Source organism: Hipposideros armiger, unplaced genomic scaffold, assembly GCF_001890085.2.
Source record: "Hipposideros armiger isolate ML-2016 unplaced genomic scaffold, ASM189008v1 scaffold_569, whole genome shotgun sequence".
NCBI classification, from domain to species: Eukaryota; Metazoa; Chordata; class Mammalia; order Chiroptera; family Hipposideridae; genus Hipposideros; species Hipposideros armiger.
Window position 1 is genome coordinate 462,826 of NW_017731919.1, and position 16,516 is coordinate 479,341.

Sequence of the window (16,516 nt, forward strand, 5' to 3'; positions counted from 1 at the left end):
AGTTTTCGAATGGGGAAGAGAGTTCGTTATGCTGTCTCCCCTGGCATGTAGGTCCCAGACCTTTACACCTCCAGGCTCCTAAACAGAGAGAAAGGAAGAAAGAGGTAGCCAAGCCTCCTTTCATGAGAGAGTAGATTTTTTTTAAAGCTTTTTATTATAGAAAATTCCAACATATAAACAAGAAGCGAGGATAGTATAATGAACCCCCCTGTGTCCATCAACAGTTATCAACATTTTCCCAATCTTGTGTCATCTATTTCTCCTCACTTAACTGTTTTATTTTTATGTTTTCTAGATTATTTTAAACCAAATCACCGGTAGCATGCCATTTTACCTGTAACTACTTCAGTATGTATCTTTGTTTAATAAGGATATTTTATAAAACAATGATCATTATTAAGTCTAACAAAATTAACAGTAATTCTTTAAGTTGTATAATGCTCAGTCCATATTCAACTTTTTGTGATTGTCTTAGCAATATCTTTTTAGAGTTCATCTGTTTGACATAGGATCCAATCAAGGTTTGCATTTGGTTATTATGTTCCCATCCTGTAACAGCCCTCCCTCCTTTTTTTCTGTGCCATTGATTTGTAGCAGAAACCCTGCAGTCTGTCCTATAGAATGCCGAGTGGCTCTTTTTGTTACTCACCTAACAGCGTTCACTGTAGTGCAGTGACTCCACTCAGAAAAAGTAACTTAATCTGGGACCACTGCTCCATGGTGTGGGATATCTTGTTCTTGATCTGTCTCATCTTTGGGAAGCAGAGATGGGTCTTGCCACCAAGTCCTGTTGATTCTAACTCCTGATTAGCCCTTGAACCCATCCACTTCTCCTCATCCCAGTCCACTGCCTCCAGTCTTCCCCCAATTCCACCCATGACGCGCCTCTGCCAGAGTGATCCTTCCAGAATGCATGTGTAATTATGTCACTCCCCTGTTTACAGTCCTTCGGTTGACTTGACATGCTGTTAGGATAAAGGTCTAATTCCTTAAAACAGTTTACAAGGACCTTCATGACTCAGGTTTTCCAGCTTCTCCGCCCTCAGCTGTTGGTACTTGCCTCTCGCACTGTCTTATCTGGCCATATCTCTTTCAGTACCATGAACCTGCCATGCACTCTCACCTCTAGGTATCATCGAGCTAGCATCTCTGCCTCCTCAGGCTAACTCCTGGTCCATTCTCAGAGTCCCCAGTGAAATGCTGTTCTATGCTGCCATGGCACCCTCACAACACTGCCTGTCTCCTGCACTAGGCCTTTGGTACCTCTCTCACTGCTGTATCTCCAGTACCTGGCGCAGTGCCTGGTACGAAGTATCTGCTGCTGCTTATCAACTGCATGAATGAGTTATCATGCTAATTTCTCAAGAGTAAGATGAGTAGTTGTTCAGAGTAAGAAAGTGCATGTGAAATAGGCTTTTTATCTAGAAAAGATGTAATAAAACTATTTTAATACCTTTAATTGATTTTATACATTTCCTCCTAATAGCTCAGAATTTGAAGTTAGAAGCTAATACTTAATTTCTTATTAATTTTTTGGAACTTTTTATTGAATGGTTAATATGCACACCCAAATTAATTCTTTTTATGCTCAGGGATAATCATTCAGATTCATGCCCTTGGTTGCAAGTAGAATCTGTGCTGACCCCAGATAAATCTCTTGTACTTGGGTCAAATTGAACCAAAGTATTACCTACATACAGAGCTCATTTGAAGTGCTTTCAAATATGGGCTGTTCATATGCTTCTGTGGAAGAGGGACTGTGTTAGATCTTGTCTGCCATGTTTCCACAGGCTATTTGGGGGCTTGGTGCTGGACATCAAGCGGAAGGCCCCCTGGTACTGGAGCGACTACCGGGATGCACTCAGCTTACAGTGTTTGGCCTCCTTTCTGTTCCTGTACTGTGCCTGCATGTCACCTGTCATCACCTTTGGGGGACTGCTTGGAGAAGCCACTGAGGGACGCATAGTAAGAACTTTTAACCACTTCTAATGGTCCTAAAGAAGACTTAAAATACTGTGGGGGCAGCCAAGTCCACTGTGGCAGGCGAGATTCCCTGGCTAGTACTGGGGAGATTGGAGTCTTCCTGTTGAATTACTATGGTATTCTGACTTCACACCATGCAGCAACACAGTTTTTCCTTTAGAACAGACTCTCTTCTGCTTGAATATCAATTTCAGTAGCTGATTGTCCAGTTGAATTGCCCATTACTCCAAGGACAGAAAATGATATATTAATGTCTTTTGAAAAGAAGATTTAAGGTGATTCTGTATGACAGCTTGTAGTGTGAATGGTATCACTGTGCTTTTTCTATATATTTAAATACTGAATTGCGTCATTGCACAACAGGACTTAGCTAAGTAATCGTATGTGGATGGATTTGGGCACCTGAATTATCAAAATGATATCCGTTTACAGGAGTATTAGACAGTGTGTACACATCTCTCTCGCTAAGATGAAATATAAGCAAATGACTTGTCAGGGTACACGTGAGAGCCAAGTCAGGAATGTACATAAACCCACATTACTCATTTCAGATGAACTGTGGCCTCAGTGATGATTTTTCCCTCCCTTTCAGAGTGCAATTGAATCCTTGTTTGGAGCCTCCATGACCGGGATCGCCTATTCCTTGTTTGCGGGGCAGGCTCTCACCATTCTAGGAAGTACTGGGCCAGTGCTTGTGTTTGAAAAGATTTTGTTCAAATTCTGCAAGTAAGAAACTGGGTTTTCTGAAAACTCTAACTGGATGTGTTATTGTGCTGTTAGGGTTGAATGTCAGGGGCCCAGGCGAGTATAAGCAGGCAAATGTCATTCTGGATGGTAAAAACCAGAAGGAAGAACAACATTTGGTCTGTTACCCCGCCCCCAGGTCGTACCATACCCAAAACAGCACGTCTTATAGTTAAAGAGCTTTGTTAATGTCCCTCAGCCATTATTGAAATCTTGACTTTTTTTTCTTTAAAAAGCTTTCCCTAGTTAATTCAAACTCCTCCACTTCCATTTGAAGTCAATTTTTAATGTGACCTAATACCCCTTCATATTCTGGTTGCTAGTGGCGGTGGGGGCTCAGTAATGCCCTTTTCCCTCTACTTTTCCTATAAAATCTTTTTTCCATTTTGTATTAGAAGTAGGAGCATGTGGAACAGGCCAGCTCCTTTTTCTTAACTGCAAGAATAAGATCTTAATCATGTTGGGCAGTCAGGGCAGCAATGTGTGTGGGACAGTTCCTTCCGTCTCCACTTTCCATGTTCTTGCTATGACAAGTACCACCCATAAAGCAAGTCTTTGTCACAGCAGTCCCAGGGCAGGATTTAGGAGTGAATTGCTGTCAGAATTAGAGAGAAACTGGGTTGCAATACTGGTGTGTAAATAATCTGAGATGAATTAATCACATTTCTGACCCTTTGTCTCTCAGTGCCATCCATCCAGGCTTTTTGATGAACTTTGTTCTTGTTTCAGAGACTACGCTCTTTCATACCTTTCCTTGCGAGCTTGTATTGGACTATGGACCGCCTTCCTGTGTATTGTCCTTGTAGCAACTGATGCCAGTTCCCTTGTCTGCTATATTACCCGCTTTACTGAAGAAGCGTTTGCCTCCCTGATTTGCATCATTTTCATCTATGAAGCAATAGAAAAGTTGATTCACCTGGCAGAGACCTATCCCATCCACATGCACAGCCAGCTGGACCACCTGAGCCTGTATTAGTAAGCATGCTTTCTGCTGGTCTTTTTTTTTATTTGAGCAAAGGGCCTGAGTTTGATGGCTGATGTAGTATGCCAGGCAGTGCTTGCAGCTTCTGTTAAGGAAGCGTCTTGGCCCTCTGGGAAACAGCCCAGATATGGACGTGGAGACTTGGGGGACTGCCAGAGAACAATCAAAATTGATGATAGAGAGGATGGTCTAAGAATGAAACTCAGACAGGACTTCAGAAATGCTTTCCAAGCCTGTCTTTTGGTTCCAGGCATTGAGACAAAAATAGGCTGCAGATATAGCACGTAGAATTGAAGTTAGTTGTTGGGAAGAACTTCTTTTTGTAAGAACTTGTGAGACCCTGGACCACGTTAGCAAGATTCTCTGAAAGAATGTACAGGATACTTTTGGGAATCATTAGGTAGAAGTACATTAATAATTCCTTACAGACCCACAGGTCTTTTACTCTGTATCCTAAAGGTCTAGAAATCTATTTACTTACCTAGATTTCAACCACAGTTTTTTTTTAACATGTTCAATATAGTTTGGGTCAGCTGGAAAAGAAACACAGTATTTGGTTGCATTTTCAACCATCTAGGAGAGTCTGGTCCTATAAAACATTTTTTCTCTGGAATAGTATTCTCCAAATTATGACTAAAGACCCTTATCCTCTAGCTCTGTATATCCAGTTCCCTCCCTTCTGGCTGGCTGTACAGTTCTGATGTGGAAGGTCTGGTTGTGAAGAACAGTTTCAACCTGAAACTGTCTGAGTAGAGACAGCACACTGGCTGGAGGTATCTGCTAACTACCCACAGATACACTTTTATAGATCTAGTTATCCATTCATTAACCTAAAAAAGCAGAATTCATATAAAATTTATTAGAATTTTTTAAAATTATTTTATTACAAAAAAACAACCATTAGAGCAGTAGGGAGTATAATCTTTGAAGCCTAGAGGATTGCCCGTTGGCCTTGGCATTCTTGCCTGTCAGCATTAGAGTAAGGTTCATTCTTTGACTTATTTGGGTCATTTATTTAACAAATATTTGTTGAGCACCTACTATATGCCAGGCAGTGTTTTAGGCCCTGGAAATTTAGTGATGAACATGCCAGACAAAGTATCTACCCTAATGAGGCTGATGTCCTAGTGAGAGAAGACACAAAAGTGACCAGCCCTGGACTGAGTAGACTTTGGATCTGGATACTGTAATTCTTTGTTCATAAAGCTCTAAATAGTATTTTTCTTAGTTGCATTTCATTGTTGGTTCATGCAGAATTGAAGCGAAGCTAGAACTTCAACTCTTTAAATGATTTTATGTTAATATGTGTGGGACTGATTTTTTTTTAATGGACTTAATATTTTTAGAGCAGTTTTAGATTCACAGTGAAATTGAGCAGAAAGTACAGAGAGTTTCCATATACTCCGCCTGCCCCCACAAATGCACAGCTTCCCCCACTATCAATATCCCATACATACATTTGTTGCAATCAGTAAACCTGCATTGACACATCATTATCACCCAGAGTCCATAGTTTACATTAGGGTTCACTCTTGGTATGTTGCACATTCTATGGGTTTTGACAAATGTATAATGACAGGGCCGGCCGAGTGACGCGTTGGTTAAGAGCTGGCTTGGGATGCCAGAGGGCTCCAGTTGGGATCCCACATATGAGGGCCAGTGACTCTGCCCTCTACAGCTAAGATGCTGAACAACGGCTCAACCTGGAGCTGGACTGCTGAGTCGCCGGCGACTGCGTAGGCTGCAGCCCCTGCTGCAGTGGGTTGCTATGGGCTACCGTGTGTAGCCAGCAGCCAGCGTGAGCAGCCAGCAGCCTCCGTGAGCGGCCGTCCAGAAGCCGATGACTGATCTGCCTCTCCCGGGAAGAGCTCAATGATGGTGCCAACTCGGGCTAGTGAAGCAACATCCTCCACAACTAGATTGAAGAACAAAAGGACAGCAACTTGTCTGTTCCCATCCCCCAATTCCCCAATAAAAATCTTAAAAAAAAAAAAGTATAATGACATATCCACCATTATAGTATCGTATAGAGTAGTTTCGCTGCCCTAAAAATCCTCTAGGCTCTGCCTATTCATCCTTCCCCACCACCCCATCCCCTGGCAACCACTGATCTTTACACTGTCTTCATGGTTTTGCCTTTTCCATAACATCATACAGTTGTAATCATACAGTATTTGGCTTTTCAGATTGGCTTTGTTAACTTAGTAATAAATACTTAAAGGCCTTCTATGTGTTTTGGCTTGATAGCTGATTTCTTTTTGTTTATATTGTAGAAAGTTTATTTTTAAATTAATTTATTGAGGTTATATTGGTTGATAATTATATGTTTCAAGTATACAATTCTATAGTATGGTATCTGTATATTACATTGTGTGCTCACCACTCAAAGTCTAGTCTCTTTTCGTTACCATATGTTTGACCCCTTTTACCCTCTTCATCCTTCCCCGACCCCTATTCCCCTCTGGTAACTACCATACTGTTGTCTGTCTATGAGCTTTTTTGTTGGTTTTGTTTGTTTGTTTGTTGCTTTCTGTTTTATATTCCACATATGAGGGAAATCACATACATGGTTCTTGTCCTTTTCTGTCTGAATTGTTTTGCTTAGCATGATATTCTCAAGATCCATTCATGTTGTCGCAAATGGCAGTATTTCATCCTTTCTTATGGTTGAGTAGTATTCTGTTGTATATATGTACCTCATTTTCTTTATCTAATTGTCCATCAAAGGACACTTAGGTTATTTCTTTTTAGCACTGAATAATAGTCCATTGTCTATTTTATACTGCAGTATAGCCATTTGCCTACTGAAGGACATTTCTGTTGTTTCCAAGTTGGAATTGATTTTTTATACCTAAATGTAAGACTTTATAGCTTTCCCTATTACTTTTAGTTATGTTGATTTCCTCCTATTATTATAACCTGTTGAGATCTTTTTGAACTTTAATTCTGTTCATGCTATACTTTTAGAAGGCATGCTCATTAAATTGAGAGATGAAACCAAGTTGGTGGGAATGGCTATATCAGTTGAGCATATGGGGAGCCAGTTCAGACATGATGTATGCTGGGACTGCAAGGCAACATGGCGGCCAGTGGGACAGGTCTGGTTCTGGTCTGCTTTAGATAGAAGAAGAAGCCTAAGAAGCTAAGGAATGGCCAAGGTAGTGGAGTATTACCAGGGATGATGCAGTGTCAGGAAGAGCTTACATCACAATTCTAGGAGACTGAGTTTTAGAGCAAGAATGTGGCAGGGGTATAAGGAGCAGTGTATCCAGGCTTGGAGGAAGCTCTTGGCAGCTGAATGGGTATCATGTCCTCCTTGCTATGTAAACTGAATTCTATAGCATGAGCCTAAGAGATAGAAACTAAGCAAGAAACCACCAGGGCTCATTCTGGGCATGTCAGATGCCATACTTGGTTGACAGCACAATTTAATCCAAGACCCGCATGCTGATTTGAGTCCATTTTTTCTAATGACTGACTGAAAAATTGGGATGTGGATGGACCTACAGATGGGCCTCAACCAGTAGGACCAATATCAGGGACCTGAAACAGGCAAAGGAGAAACAAGGCAGGCTCTGATAGAGCTTATAGCCCAGTCATGGCTAAAAATGTTTAATTGAATACTTGGCCGCTTTCCTCAGAATTTTTTTTCTTTTCCCCTCAGCTGCAAGTGTACTATCCCAGAGAATCCAAACAATCACACACTCCAGTACTGGAAGGACAACAACATCGTGGCAGCAGACGTCCACTGGGCTAACCTGACTGTTACGGTATGTCTAGGGGCTGCCAGGTGGCCTAGCATTGTGACCACCAGGTTTAAGGAGGCCTTCTGGGTAGCCCTTCAGCAAGCTTGGGTATTTACAGAAATAAAGTTGTGGGGGTTTTTTGTTTTGTTTTGTTTTTAACTATTCTGACTTGTTTTTTCCCTTCAAAATTCTCTTGTATGTAAAGAGAATTCTCTTGTATGTAGGGTATGCATACAATAGCTATACCCTACCCAGTGACCATAAGAATGTGTGGGGATGAAACCAGGCAGGGTTGGGGTGCAGATCCAGGTTTTATGGGCTCAAAGAACACTCAAATTTAGAAGTACTCTGTAACAAAAAATAATACAAATTGCTAGGACCCTCCCATAACCTCATGTTTGCTCGAGACAGTTCCCATTTTCAAAAGTGTCTTGGTTAGGAACATAAGTAGTTACCCTACCTAGAAAGGGCCTGTACAAGTGAGAACCCCACAACTGCATGGAGGTCAGTGCTGCAAGCGGCCTGTACCTCCCCCCCCCAGCAACTGTGGGGTGACAGTGAGTGATGGACTCAGAAGGCAGCAGCTTGTTATTCCCTCCTGACTGCCTTTCATTACCCAGAATGCTTGTTCCTACAGGAATGCCAGAAGATGCATGGAGAGTTCATAGGATCTGCGTGTGGCCATCATGGACCCTACACTCCTGATGTGTTCTTTTGGTCCTGCATTCTCTTCTTCACCACCTTCATCCTCTCGAGCACCTTAAAGACATTTAAGACAAGCCGATATTTCCCAACCAGAGTAGGTAGCATGCTCGTCCATTTCTTCTGTGTCAGAATTCTAATGTAACAGAGCTTGTTCTCAGCCTCCATGCTGCGTGCTGAGTAGATTGGCGGGTGGAGAGACCTAAGTGTCCTGATGAGTCACACTGTATCACCTTCTAGTGTCCAGCAGCCTCTTTTATAGGTGTATAACATAGAATGAGGAGTTAATACTTAAAAACGTTTTGATTTGAAAGTACCAGGTGAGTTTAAGGTGGAGTAGTATTCTCTAAAATCTATTAAGTCTTATTTCCAGAATGCTGTTAAGTTTCATGTCCAGAATGTTGAGACTTAACATGCAATAGCTACAGCTGACTCCGAATATATTCCATTGGGATGATCACTCAGGATACACAGGGGACCTCAAAGTCCCAGGGATGGCTCTTGTAATAGCTTGTGAAGCCACTGGTTACATTGACTGAAGCAGCCCAAATGCTCCTGACTCGGTTTGCATGACTGTAGCATCAATAGCCTTTCCCTGAGGCAGATGCACTGTCTGTGCTGTGACCATTTATGGTGGGGCAGAATTAGAGGCCAAGGGTAGAGTGGCTAAAGGGGCCATTGCTTTGAAAAGAAGCTCGAATCAAGAGGAAATGGTGGTTTTTCTGTAAGTGAGATTTCTATCAGGCACATTTGCAGAGCAGGATGTGTGAATGTGTGGAGGGCTCAGTTGATTGGATATTTACTGCACACACACGACCAAAACACATTCTTAGACTTCAATGAGCCTACATAGCAGTTACGGGAGGCATATTTTAAATAAGTTCAGGGTCATTGTTTCTGGTCTGAACAAAGAGTGAACAAGTGGCAGTTGCATACTAATTACTTGCTCAGGTCTTGGTTAAGTGCTATGAGGGATGCAAAAGAAGTCTAAAACACAATCACTGCCATTGGATAGGAAGTTGAAACACATGAAACAACCAGGTCCATATGAGATAGTAGTAAAGAGTTGTATGCCAACCTGGATATAAGTGCCATAGGGGTTCAGAGGAGAGATGGGCCGCTGAGTCCCAGGATGGTCAAGATGGGCTTCGTGGTGGAAACAGCTACACATTCAGAGAATTTATATAACATTCGGAGGAGAACTATCAAAACCAGGAAGCGGGGGAGCTGGAAACCTCAGGCTTCGAAGGAAAGCAAAGCTAGGTTAAGGTATTAGTGATGCTACACGTGGCTGAGATATATTTTGCTCCATCTCTATTGGAAGTTCAGAGTAAGGCAAGGCCCTGGGCATTTCAGAGGCATTGTATTTTATTAAAGCTACATTAAACTATATAGTGAGATGGTTCTCTTAGGAACAAAATGGTGATAAGTGCTCGGGAAAAAAATAAATCAGGAAAAGAATATAGGAAGAACTGGGGTAGAGGGTGGTGACCAATTTTAAGTAGGGTCAACAGAAAAGACCTCATGGATAAGGTAATATTTGAGTGAACATAAAGGAGGCGAGGGAGCAACCCAAGAGGTTACTGGAGAAAAATCATTCAAGGTAGAGAAATGAGCAAGTACAAAGACCCTCTGGTGGGAATGAGTCTGGCATGTTTAAGAAACAATAGCAGTCTGTGTGGCTGAAGCAAAGCAAGTGAGCAGGAGAGCCTTAGGAGCTAGGATCAGAGCAGTGAAGGATGCCCGAGGGAGTGGGCCTCATGGGCCAAGAGGGCCTTTCGGTTTTAACTCAGTGAGATGAGGAACCATTTCAGGGTCTTGGTGGAGGCATTAACTTGGGCATATTAACCTACTCCTGTGGTTTAAATATGCTTGTTTTAATTCACTATAAAATTAAAGTATTCTACTGAGGAGTTTTAAACCTTTTGCAATACTAAATTCTTTCCTGCTGCATTTAACCTACTAAAACACTTTTCCAATCCTTTCGCATGCCAGGTACGCTCCATGGTGAGTGACTTTGCTGTTTTCCTCACAATCTTCACAATGGTGATTATTGATTTTTTGATTGGCGTCCCATCACCAAAGCTTCAAGTTCCCAGTGTTTTTAAGGTAAATAGAGCTCAGGGTACTTGGTACCCTCATATAGTTTCATAGAATATGGTCCCGAGCTAATTTCAAAGTCCTTCTCATATCCTACTCAGGAGTCTTGCAGTCCTCTAAATCTGAACCTTGCTGTATGTGACTGACCTTTCAGAAAAACAAAGTCTTCTTTGTTGGCTAAGTCAAGTCAGAGAACAGCAAAAAATAAGGTCATTTAATGAATGAAACGTATTATTTATTATCATTAATGCCACTTACTGTTTTTAATATGCTAAGATTTAAAACAATGGAATGTGCACATTTACATAAACATGTACCAATTACTATGGAAATGTAGGTTTCTAAGACAAGTCTGCTTAACAGCACTTCATTGAGCATCAACTGAATAAGGGCCCTGGGGAAGGATGAGAAAGCCACATATAGGATTGGACCCCGCCTCTCAAGGATCTTGCCTTGTGAGGTGGTGAACTGGCCAGAGGGTCCTCATTCAGAGTCTAGGTCTCCTGTCAGAGTAATCGTGACATCTCTTCAACCCTATTTCATTGTTTGTCTGTATAGCTCTCTGTAGTGTATAATATTTTCCCAGAAACCTATTAGAAAATAAAACAAATGATCAATATGTAGAGACTCCAAATCTATTTCCATTTGGGGGCACTGAGTAAACAGAGAAGATGGAAAAGCTGAGCTCGGCTCCATAGATCCCCACGGGGTGGAGAGGAGAGAAAAGCTGGCCATATGCAGTGACTGGAGAAGAATCATAAAATGAGAGGGCAGGAAAGGCTGCGGAGGAGAAGGAAGCCAGGAATGAGGGCAGCCTTGGACTTGGAAACGCCCCTGTATAGCCAGTCAGCCTTTGTCTTCCTTTCCTCACCCCCTCCCTGAAGTAGGCCTGCTTAAAAGATCTTTTTCCATATTGCCTGAACATTTTTTAAATTTTATTTTGTTAAATTTTCTGAAATGCCACTAGTTAGAAATTTATGGATTAAAAACACCTTCTTTAAATATATAATACCTCCAATGTCATTCTCACCTTATTGTGAATGAGCATAATCAGCTTTCTCTCTAATACCTAGCTGAGGTCAACCCTGGAGGAATGGACTTTGTGTAAAAATAAGTAATTTGGGAGCATTAAGCAGTACTTGGAAAGATTCCCTAATGGGTAGGCTTAGATAGTCAGAAGACACTGAATTTCTGGGACATCTGGGAAGGCCTCTGAGAAGTGGGAGAAAGATGAGAAAGGGAAATGGGAGAATGTCAAAGAAAATGTTGCTCATTGGCAGGCCTTGCTTTCAGGAAGCAGAGAAGAATTTTTTTCTTCTTCTTCCCTTCCCTGTTACACCAGTTATGGCCCCCAGTGATCAAAGATCCAATCTGAAGGTCAGTACTGTTACTGATAAGTTAATATCGGGTAGAGATTAATAAACTTTTGTATTAGCCTGACAACTTAACTCCCACTTAGAACATTGTTACTAAGGAAACGGATTCTGTACACTTTCAGACTCTAATCCATTCATAATTTGGGACTTGGTGATGTTATTGAAGAGTCTTTGAATCCTAGAGTCACAACCAAAATGGAACCAAATACTTTGGATGTAACAGTCTTTGCTTTGTTGAGTTTGGATCAATTCAGAGCCAATTTGTATCCCAGGCCTTTTATTCTCCATTACTACTTGCCAAACAGGTGAACTTTTCTTCCCTAGAGTACTCTGAGGAGTGGGGGAGGGGTTGAGGATCTGGGAGAGTTTTGGTATGTAATGAACACCGAAATAACATTTATGAACAGTGGTCTTTCAGGGGCATTGGAGAGGGTCCTGGATCACATTAGTCCCCAGGTTCAGCAGTCTTGGGTTCCTCTCTCAAGTCTCTAGTTGCCCGGGCCCCTTTTTCACTGCGGATGGGAGAAGGCCCTGGACCAATCCAGTCTGAGCCCATGAGATTCCATTTAACTGGCTCTACTGTGCCTTTATTTGTACTACAGACATACATTATCTGGCTTCTGGAAGAAGATAGTCAAAGTTATTTATATTTATCTTTGGAAATCATTGAATTATTTTTTGACAACAATTTTGTAGCTAATTATATTTTACTTGAGCTAATGTTGTGATAAAGTTGCTTTCTCTGTACACAGAGTTTTGGAGAGTAGGGGAAGGAAGTGAAGGATTAATGAATATTCCATAAGAAGTTGATAATTGAGGACTGACACTTTCAAAGGGGATTTGGAACAAAGTCATAGATTTCCTAATACAGAGTTTCTGTATTTTGTGCCCTTTTTNCTACATTAAACTATATAGTGAGATGGTTCTCTTAGGAACAAAATGGTGATAAGTGCTGAGGAAAAAAATAAATCAGGAAAGGAATATAGGAAGAACTGGGGTAGAGGGTGGTGACCAATTTTAAGTAGGGTCAACAGAAAAGACCTCATGGAGAAGGTAATATTTGAGTGAACATAAAGGAGGCGAGGGAGCAACCCAAGAGGTTACTGGAGAAAAATCATTCAAGGTAGAGAAATGAGCAAGTACAAAGACCCTCTGGTGGGAATGAGTCTGGCATGTTTAAGAAACAATAGCAGTCTGTGTGGCTGAAGCAAAGCAAGTGAGCAGGAGAGCCTTAGGAGCTAGGATCAGAGCAGTGAAGGATGCCCGAGGGAGTGGGCCTCATGGGCCAAGAGGGCCTTTCGGTTTTAACTCAGTGAGATGAGGAACCATTTCAGGGTCTTGGTGGAGGCATTAACTTGGGCATATTAACCTACTCCTGTGGTTTAAATATGCTTGTTTTAATTCACTATAAAATTAAAGTATTCTACTGAGGAGTTTTAAACCTTTTGCAATACTAAATTCTTTCCTGCTGCATTTAACCTACTAAAACACTTTTCCAATCCTTTCGCATGCCAGGTACGCTCCATGGTGAGTGACTTTGCTGTTTTCCTCACAATCTTCACAATGGTGATTATTGATTTTTTGATTGGCGTCCCATCACCAAAGCTTCAAGTTCCCAGTGTTTTTAAGGTAAATAGAGCTCAGGGTACTTGGTACCCTCATATAGTTTCATAGAATATGGTCCCGAGCTAATTTCAAAGTCCTTCTCATATCCTACTCAGGAGTCTTGCAGTCCTCTAAATCTGAACCTTGCTGTATGTGATTGACCTTTCAGAAAAACAAAGTCTTCTTTGTTGGCTAAGTCAAGTCAGAGAACAGCAAAAAATTAGGTCATTTAATGAATGAAACGTATTATTTATTATCATTAATGCCACTTACTGTTTTTAATATGCTAAGATTTAAAACAATGGAATGTGCACATTTACATAAACATGTACCAATTACTATGGAAATGTAGGTTTCTAAGACAAGTCTGCTTAACAGCACTTCATTGAGCATCAACTGAATAAGGGCCCTGGGGAAGGATGAGAAAGCCACATATAGGATTGGACCCCGCCTCTCAAGGATCTTGCCTTGTGAGGTGGTGAACTGGCCAGAGGGTCCTCATTCAGAGTCTAGGTCTCCTGTCAGAGTAATCGTGACATCTCTTCAACCCTATTTCATTGTTTGTCTGTATAGCTCTCTGTAGTGTATAATATTTTCCCAGAAACCTATTAGAAAATAAAACAAATGATCAATATGTAGAGACTCCAAATCTATTTCCATTTGGGGGCACTGAGTAAACAGAGAAGATGGAAAAGCTGAGCTCGGCTCCATAGATCCCCACGGGGTGGAGAGGAGAGAAAAGCTGGCCATATGCAGTGACTGGAGAAGAATCATAAAATGAGAGGGCAGGAAAGGCTGCGGAGGAGAAGGAAGCCAGGAATGAGGGCAGCCTTGGACTTGGAAACGCCCCTGTATAGCCAGTCAGCCTTTGTCTTCCTTTCCTCACCCCCTCCCTGAAGTAGGCCTGCTTAAAAGATCTTTTTCCATATTGCCTGAACATTTTTTAAATTTTATTTTGTTAAATTTTCTGAAATGCCACTAGTTAGAAATTTATGGATTAAAAACACCTTCTTTAAATATATAATACCTCCAATGTCATTCTCACCTTATTGTGAATGAGCATAATCAGCTTTCTCTCTAATACCTAGCTGAGGTCAACCCTGGAGGAATGGACTTTGTGTAAAAATAAGTAATTTGGGAGCATTAAGCAGTACTTGGAAAGATTCCCTAATGGGTAGGCTTAGATAGTCAGAAGACACTGAATTTCTGGGACATCTGGGAAGGCCTCTGAGAAGTGGGAAAAAGATGAGAAAGGGAAATGGGAGAATGTCAAAGAAAATGTTGCTCATTGGCAGGCCTTGCTTTCAGGAAGCAGAGAAGAATTTTTTTCTTCTTCTTCCCTTCCCTGTTACACCAGTTATGGCCCCCAGTGATCAAAGATCCAATCTGAAGGTCAGTACTGTTACTGATAAGTTAATATCGGGTAGAGATTAATAAACTTTTGTATTAGCCTGACAACTTAACTCCCACTTAGAACGTTGTTACTAAGGAAACGGATTCTGTACACTTTCAGACTCTAATCCATTCATAATTTGGGACTTGGTGATGTTATTGAAGAGTCTTTGAATCCTAGAGTCACAACCAAAATGGAACCAAATACTTTGGATGTAACAGTCTTTGCTTTGTTGAGTTTGGATCAATTCAGAGCCAATTTGTATCCCAGGCCTTTTATTCTCCATCACTACTTGCCAAACAGGTGAACTTTTCTTCCCTAGAGTACTCTGAGGAGTGGGGGAGGGGTTGAGGATCTGGGAGAGTTTTGGTATGTAATGAACACCGAAATAACATTTATGAACAGTGGTCTTTCAGGGGCATTGGAGAGGGTCCTGGATCACATTAGTCCCCAGGTTCAGCAGTCTTGGGTTCCTCTCTCAAGTCTCTAGTTGCCCGGGCCCCTTTTTCACTGCGGATGGGAGAAGGCCCTGGACCAATCCAGTCTGAGCCCATGAGATTCCATTTAACTGGCTCTACTGTGCCTTTATTTGTACTACAGACATACATTATCTGGCTTCTGGAAGAAGATAGTCAAAGTTATTTATATTTATCTTTGGAAATCATTGAATTATTTTTTGACAACAATTTTGTAGCTAATTATATTTTACTTGAGCTAATGTTGTGATAAAGTTGCTTTCTCTGTACACAGAGATTTGGAGAGTAGGGGAAGGAAGTGAAGGATTAATGAATATTCCATAAGAAGTTGATAATTGAGGACTGACACTTTCAAAGGGGATTTGGAACAAAGTCATAGATTTCCTAATACAGAGTTTCTGTATATTGTGCCCTTTTTTTAAAAAAAGGATTCTCCCTCAAGAATAAGAAGAAATGTGGATGTTGTGATTCATTTTGATCTGTTTTGCCGTAATGACTATAGTTACCTTAAAATACTAAAATAAAACCTTGTTTTTTCCCCTTTAGCCAACAAGGGATGATAGAGGGTGGATTATTAGTCCTATTGGTCCCAATCCCTGGTGGACTGTGATAGCTGCAATTATCCCGGCTCTTCTCTGCACTATCCTAATATTCATGGACCAGCAAATCACAGCTGTCATCATTAACAGGAAGGAGCACAAGCTCAAGGTAACAAGAAGCTCTGACCTAGAAGGACTAATGGCAGCCTGTTACTTTTTTTTTAAATTTTACGGTAAACCCATTTATTCCACAAACTATAGAACCTGGATAAAAAGCCTCCATGGAAGGAGCTCATTAGGAGTTTTCAGGGGTTTCCAACCTTTAGAGTGGAGCACAATGGTATGATGCAAAAGGAGTTAGGACTCCATTCCTCTTCTCTCAACCTGTGGGGAAAGTAATCATGCAGAGTTCCTGGTGGTCCATCTGCTGTGGGTCAGGCTCATTTTCCTGAGGTTCAGGTAAGAGCTTGGGCCACTGCTTCCTCGAGGCAGTTATTCTCCCATGGTATCCATTACTGGGGCTTCCAGACTGAACACAGTTAGGTTTGGTTCCAGTGCATGTATTAGTGAGAGACTTCATGCCTTCATTTCTGTTCTTTCCTTATGTAGAGTAGGCAACATGCAAATTTGGCAAGGATTTGGGAGTGTGTTTTAGGAACCCAATAAGGACATTTATCTTCAACTCCTGTAGTGTCTACCATCTAGAATGGTCAAGATGTGACTTTTTCTCTGGTTACTCTGCCAAGAAAGGATGAATCTTTAAATGTGTGAGACTCAGAGTGAGATCTGAGGGCCCTTTGGATAAAGATGGATATTGACCTGTTTTGGGCAGGCTGAGGTTTCCCTTTTTCTTTTCTGTTCCCTCTAAAC

The 16,516-nt window shown here is 41.4% G+C and overlaps 2 protein-coding genes across 3 annotated transcripts in view; both read left to right on the forward strand.

The window, feature by feature from the left end:
• Window positions 1–16,491, forward strand: part of LOC109371419 (electroneutral sodium bicarbonate exchanger 1) — a 58,416-nt gene extending 41,925 nt beyond the window's left edge. For both annotated transcript variants that reach the window (XM_019623902.1, XM_019623903.1), the window contains exons 12-18: window positions 1,791–1,965; window positions 2,576–2,709; window positions 3,457–3,702; window positions 7,374–7,479; window positions 8,093–8,254; window positions 10,153–10,266; window positions 15,654–16,491. In XM_019623902.1, the coding sequence (XP_019479447.1) occupies window positions 1,791–1,965; window positions 2,576–2,709; window positions 3,457–3,702; window positions 7,374–7,479; window positions 8,093–8,254; window positions 10,153–10,266; window positions 15,654–15,992 (1,276 nt within the window). In that variant the 3' untranslated portion in view covers window positions 15,993–16,491. The remainder of the gene's footprint in view (window positions 1–1,790; window positions 1,966–2,575; window positions 2,710–3,456; window positions 3,703–7,373; window positions 7,480–8,092; window positions 8,255–10,152; window positions 10,267–15,653) is intronic.
• The window catches only part of LOC109371401 (electroneutral sodium bicarbonate exchanger 1-like), an 18,667-nt gene continuing 18,299 nt past the window's right edge, over window positions 16,149–16,516 (forward strand). Inside the window, exon 1 of the mRNA XM_019623875.1 lies at window positions 16,149–16,184. Coding sequence (XP_019479420.1) covers window positions 16,149–16,184 — 36 coding nt within the window. The remainder of the gene's footprint in view (window positions 16,185–16,516) is intronic.